Below are 6,833 nucleotides of genomic sequence, written 5' to 3' on the forward strand. Positions count from 1 at the left end.
GGGGGGGGGGGGGGGTAATTGCAGGGTTATTATAGTTTATTTTAGACCAGCCATGGCTCTGGGCTACACATCATTTCATAAACGCGTTGCCTGTAATCTGCGCTTTTGTAAAGATTTCGGGTGTTTTTGAAAGAAAAATGGATAAAAGTAAAAGTTGTGTGTCTCGATGTGTGTGTTTGATCATCAGCTGGTTGTGAGATGATGCTCCATCGTTTCCCGCATCGGCATCCCGCATCCCGGCGCCACAGACACTGGCAAAACCAATGTGCTCACGAGCCACATGACAAAACATCTTGAGGTAAAAACACTTGATGGACTGCTGGGAGGACCCGCCCCTGCCGCTCTGTGATTGGAGGAGCGGCTCCGGGGGTGTCGCCTGTCAGGCTCTGGTATATATTGCCATAGCTTCGTCTCCGAGCCGTTGATTTGTATGGGAACCAGGACTAAGGTGGGACGAGCCGACTGAATGTAGTCCCTGTGTTTGGAAGAAAAGAAACCAGGCCCACATTTTCCCGTTTGGAGCGATCGGAGAGTCGCTTTTGTTTTTTTAATAAGATACTGTCTGAGGATACTGAAAGCAGTTTCCAGAAGAAGGTGGATTCTCCTCTCAGCCATCTTGACTCGTCGCCCTGAAGCCTGTTTTCTCTCCTCCTCCTCCTCCTCCTCAGCTGAAAGTAAACACGGCTTGCCCATTGCTTGCAACTCCGCGCAAGACCCCGAGAGGAGCGCGATGGGCTCGCTGCGCCACATCTAACCGGACCAGAGTCTAAAAGCACACGGCGGAGAGGATTTATTGCTGTTGTTAGCGGAGCAGAAGAAGGGGGACACAACGCGCCGGGGGGATGGACCTGTTTGGGTTTTACCTGCTCCTCTCGCTGGCTCTCCTGCCCCGATCCAGCTGCACCACGGCCAAGGAGATCACCTGCCAGGAGATAGCCGTGCCCCTGTGTAAGGGGATCGGCTACAACTACACCTACATGCCTAACCAGTTTAACCACGACACGCAGGACGAGGCTGGACTGGAGGTGCACCAGTTCTGGCCTCTGGTTGAGATCCAGTGTTCCCCGGACCTGAAGTTCTTCTTGTGCAGCATGTACACCCCGATCTGCCTGGAGGACTATAAGAAACCTCTACCGCCGTGCCGGAGCGTGTGTGAGAGAGCCCGGGCTGGCTGTGCGCCTCTCATGAGGCAGTACGGCTTCCCCTGGCCGGACAGGATGAAGTGTGACCTGCTGCCCGTGCAAGGCAACCCGGACACTCTGTGCATGGACTACAACAGAACCGACGCCACTACAGTGTCCCCTGTCCTCTCCAAACCCACCAACAATCCCGGTAAGGGGAACAATCCACCTAAAAATAAGCCCAGCCGACCCGGCGCGCCAGGGAAATACAAGCCGCCCGCCGCCCCATGTGAGCCGGGGTGCAAGTGTTTGGAGCCTATGGTGTCGGTGAACACGGACCGTCACCCGCTCTACAACCGGGTCAAAACGGGTCAGATCACGAACTGCGCCATGCCGTGCCACAACCCTTATTTTACGCACGACGAGAGAGCGTTCACCGCCTTTTGGATAGGACTTTGGTCCGTGTTGTGCTTCGTGTCAACTTTCGCCACGGTCGCCACTTTCCTCATCGACATGGAGCGCTTTAAGTACCCAGAGAGACCAATCATCTTCCTCTCCGCGTGTTACATGTTTGTGTCAGCGGGCTACATTGTCAGACTGATCGCCGGGCACGAGAACGTGGCGTGCAACCGGGAGTTCGATGTGGAACACATCCACTACGAGACCACCGGCCCCGCGCTCTGCACCGTGGTCTTCCTCCTTATTTACTTTTTCGGCATGGCCAGCTCAATCTGGTGGGTCATCCTGTCTCTGACCTGGTTCCTCGCAGCCGGGATGAAGTGGGGCAACGAGGCGATCGCCAGTTACTCCCAGTACTTCCACCTGGCCGCCTGGCTCATCCCCAGCATGAAGTCCATCGCCGTCCTGGCGCTGAGCTCCGTGGACGGAGACTCAGTGGCTGGCATCTGCTACGTGGGGAACCAGAACCTGGACAACCTGCGGGGCTTCGTTTTAGCCCCTTTGGTGATTTATTTATTCATAGGCACTATGTTTCTCCTGGCCGGATTTGTGTCCCTGTTCAGGATCCGCAGCGTCATCAAACAAGGTGGCACCAAAACTGACAAACTAGAGAAGCTGATGATCCGAATAGGCATCTTCACGGTGCTCTACACGGTGCCAGCCACCATCATAGTCGCCTGTTACTTTTACGAGCAGCACAACAGGCAGAGCTGGGAGATTACGCACAACTGCTCCAACTGTTTGTTGGAGAGGGACCGCAGGAGTCCGGACTACGCCGTTTTTATGTTAAAGTACTTTATGTGCCTTCTGGTGGGCATCACGTCCGGAGTCTGGATCTGGTCTGGGAAAACTTTGGACTCCTGGAGGACTTTTTGCACCAGGTGCTGCTGGGGCAGTAAAGGCACCAGTGGATCCATGTACAGTGACGTGAGCACCGGACTAACGTGGAGATCAGGAACGGCCAGCTCCGTGTCTTGCCCCAAGCAGATGCCATTGTCCCAGGTTTGAATGAGGGAGAAAAAAGCAGCTTATGGGGGACTGCTAATTGTCCGGGAGATAACCCATCACTCCCTGTCTTAAGCAATTTGCATAGTAATGAACTGCTGCTGAGGTGACCCCCCTTCCCCCAAATGTCCCAAACATCCACACACCTCTGTGGCGAGAGCTGGTCGATGTACCTGGTGTTCACACAGGTTCATTCCTCCCTGTTTCTATGTATTAGAGGTACAGACTGTAGCTTTTTTACACAACCTGGGCATTACTTGTTGTAGGCAGAGAGACCCATTGGTTGCTAACTAGCTTCATACAAAGAGCACATGGGTCATTGCCATTTTATCTACATAGTGCCAGATAACATTGTAAAATTCAATCACATCAAAGATGGTTTAAATTAAGCCTTAATAGTGCCCTATTGTTTACGGGTTCATTTAGTAATTTCAAATGTATTTATATAAAAAGTCATGTAAAAAAGACAAAACGTGTACATTTGTGTATAAAAGAAAACTTTATAAGCTATTGTAAATTTGTACAAAGTGTAGATTTTTTCTTCTTTTTGTGAGAAAGCAAATATGACCTTTATTTTGACAATAAAACCTTTGAGAAATCGCAACTTCTGTGGAACTTTTGCAGTGTTTTTCCCATGCGAAGGAGGCCCGTTCTGTTTTCTAGCCTGTGCAGGCCTGTTTTGTGGTTCCCTTGTGGTCCCCGTGTTGAGGTTGAGGATGGCAGCAGGAATAGCAGCTTTTTTGAGAGTCCCGGCTAAAAAGGAAGCCCTTTTAACCACCAGAGACCGGTAATTAGAGGCAGGGGTTGAGTTGGAGTATCTCCATAATTGTTGAAGTCCTCTTCACATGCCTGCCGAAGCCCGCTTTCTTAATTTAGTAAAAGAGGGAGTGGGTGAATGGGGGTATAAATGCAGGGAACCGACCCTTTTCATGTGCAGTAACTTTGATCTTTCTTTTTTAACAGCCTAGTATAAAGGTGGTGTGTATTAGGAGTGTCTGTCTGATGTGCCAAGGTTCGCTCTAAACGTCCCCATTTGGATGCTTTGACGTCCTGCAATTGAAAGAGCGTTTTTGGAACCCCTCGCCTTTCTGAGTTTGTCAGTGCTGAAACCTGCCAGAGCCCCTGCGTCTTGTGTTTGGTTTTTTTTTCTTTTTTTCTGCAGAGGCTGAATTGAAACATCTTCTCCCTCGGCTCAAGCTGTGTCAGCGAGTGCAGGGGCCTTGACGTGAATGATATTGAAATAGCAATGAAAGCCCCACAGGTGGTCTGTTCACATGATCTCACATCTTAGGGCCCCCTAATCGAGGCAGTTTTATGCTACAAATGTATCTGGTTTGGTCCCAATTAACCCAATGCGCTGGCATGAGATGATACACTGTAACCCAGCGTGGAAATGATTGGGATTTTCTGGTCAATAGTGACAGCGGGCTTTGTAGCGACAGCTTTGTTCCTGCTTTATTCCTTTGCTCTTAGACGGAAGATGTAAACCCCCAAAGCTTTGTTTTTTCACTGTGGTGCAGACATGCATCTGTTGGGAGGGTAAATCAGCCGTATAAATCTTGCATCAGTGCTGTCAGCGAAGACACCAGGCAACCAAGATGGAAGTCATGACAAAAAATGTACTTTCCTTAAGATCAAAAGAGCGGCTTCTCGAGCATTGTTCTTCAACGTCGCCCATCAACAGTTTGGAGTAGTTTGTAAAAGTCAGTGAAGATGAAGCTTGGGTGTTTAATCTTCCTAGATTATGTAAATATTGCACTGCTCTCTGTTTGATAAACAACTTATTCTAGTATACAAGTTCGTGATCTGACCCACTGCTGCATATATTTCCATCAAGTTGTCACGGTTGCTTTCAGTCCTGCAGTTTTTCTTTTCTCTTTTCATTTATACCTCAAAAACCTCAGTCTGTGTGCAGCTCCAGCCTCTCAGCAGAGACATTAACATGCAGCTCCACCTAGTGACACAAGCAGAACTGTGCACCCCCACAAACCTCCACCTAAAACTTTAATTTTACAAACATTATTATACAATGTTTAACAATTCAGCATCATACGAAAAAAAGGTGTTCATTCCCATCCAAGGAACATTATAATCTTACTTAGAAAAATAAAAGTAAATTAAAAAATAAATTAAAAATATAGCCTTCATTCCATTTCATGTTGTCTTTGTATTGTACTTTATTTAATTTTTTTGTCCGTTTTCTACCTCCTTTATTTTATTTTTTTGCTGTTTGTTTTAAATAACTACCTTAAATTATATATATATACACACACACACACACACACACACACACACACACACACACACACACATATACATATACACATACACATATATACACACACACATATATATGTTTATATATGTATGCATATACATACATATATAAACATACATGTGTTAATATATATGTACGCATGTATATATATATATATATATATATATATATATATATATATATATATATATATTTTATTATTGGCTAAAAGATAAAAAAAACATTTTAAAACATCCACTAGATTTTTGGGACGGTATAATGAACATCTTTACACAATTTGTTCTTGACAATTCAGATGTATATATGTATAATTTAAGGTAGGCTAGTTATTTAAAACATAAACAGCAAAAAAATAAAGGAGGTAGAAAACAAAACAAAAAAATAAAGTACCACACAGATACAAGATGAAGTGGAACTAAAACCATATAATCCCAATTCCTTAGTAAAATCTTGCCATAGATAGAGTAGCTACATGGCTAGTTTCACACTTAAAACTCTGGGAATGATGTCATCTTGCTTCTAATCTTAGAATCAACACATATGTGGATGATGATACACTGTTGTGGAAATTTACGTGGAAACACATCATCTTAAATCGACTACGTTTTTACACGAGGTAAAATTTAAATGTAAATGGACTGTTCTTGTAGAGCTTTTGTAGTCTCAACGACTACTCAAATCTCTATTACATCATACAGGAACCATTCACCATTCACACACATTCACACACTGTGGCCGAGGCCGTCGTGCAAGGGGCCACCTGCTCACCGGATACACACTCACACACATTTACACTCCGATGGTGCAGCATCGGGGGGGGGGGAACTCGGGGTTCAGTGTCTTGCCCAAGGACACTTGGACATGGGACTGCAGGGACAGGGATCGAACCCCCAACCTTCCGATTGGCTCTACCCTGAGCCTCAGCCGCCCCATTCAACAGGTCAAGTTGTATCAACACAGAACGGTAAGTAGTAGTAGTAGTCTGTAGTGAAAATCACTAGTAAACATACAACTTGTATCATGTGAACATAAAAAAGACAAAAAAATGAACAGATTTCCTTTTCAGGGTCTTAGAGGCGAGCACTTTTGCTGCTTTTGTTTGTCGAAATATAGGCAGTATTATCATAGTTTTCTGATTTTTGGCTGGAAAAAAATACTTTTTAAAACATCCACTGGAGTTGCGGGACTTTACAATAAACATCTTTACACAATTTGTTTTGGACATTTCAGATGATTAATCCCAAAAATAACTCAAAGAATCAATTAAACTTGTATTTGATTCACATTAAAAAAAATCACAGTGTCTGCATAGCTGAGCATCACTTAAATGTCCCATATATATAATTTCCATGCTATCCTAAATGACGTATATTGGTATTAGCATATTAATAGTCCATTATGATCTGTGAACCCTTCTGAGTCACTGCAGTCAGAACTGAATAACATCACACTTAAACTTCACTAAAAGTTACTGTTAGCTCCTTTATAGAAAGTCCTACTTTTAATGAAAATGTTATGACACATAAGTCAAAGTTATTAGACATTTTAAAATTGATACTCACTGTCCAGGCACTTAAAGCATCAGGATAGGCTTGGCTTGGCCGTTATGCACACATTGTGATTCAAATGGAACTGCCTGTGTCCCCCAGAGGGGTCAGCGACCCGGCAACCCAGCTCAGTGCCGTTTACACGAGATAACGGGCGACAGTCCAGGTCAAGACTGACTTTATGCTTTACTTTTATTAGCAAGGTTTTTATGGCCATACTGTATCTGAAGTCTCTTTTATATAGACCTGTATCTGAAGTCTCTTTTATATAGACCTTAGTGGTCCCCTAATACATTATCTGAAGTCTCTTTCCCAAAATTCAGCCTTGGTGCAGAATTACAGCCACCAGAGCCAGTCCCACAATGAGCTTTCGTTAGTATGTGCCATTCTGTGTCTGTTGCTTTTGATAAGCGGGGGGGGGGG

At 45.0% G+C, this 6,833-nt stretch overlaps 1 protein-coding gene across 1 annotated transcript; it reads left to right on the forward strand.

Annotated features, from left to right (window-relative positions):
* Window positions 1-412: 412 nt before the first annotated feature.
* Window positions 413-2,597, forward strand: fzd8a (frizzled class receptor 8a). Its single transcript, XM_034862445.1, has one exon. It carries the CDS (start codon window positions 843-845, stop codon window positions 2,586-2,588), a length of 1,746 nt encoding a protein of 581 aa, XP_034718336.1. The 5' UTR covers window positions 413-842; the 3' UTR covers window positions 2,589-2,597.
* Window positions 2,598-6,833: the final 4,236 nt, after the last annotated feature.

Source organism: Etheostoma cragini, chromosome 22 (assembly GCF_013103735.1).
Source record: "Etheostoma cragini isolate CJK2018 chromosome 22, CSU_Ecrag_1.0, whole genome shotgun sequence".
NCBI classification, from domain to species: Eukaryota; Metazoa; Chordata; class Actinopteri; order Perciformes; family Percidae; genus Etheostoma; species Etheostoma cragini.

What these genes read in the sequence shown, in the direction of transcription:
- fzd8a (XM_034862445.1), top strand. Translation starts at nt 843, where the DNA reads ATGGACCTGTTTGGGTTTTACCTGCTCCTCTCGCTGGCTCTCCTGCCC.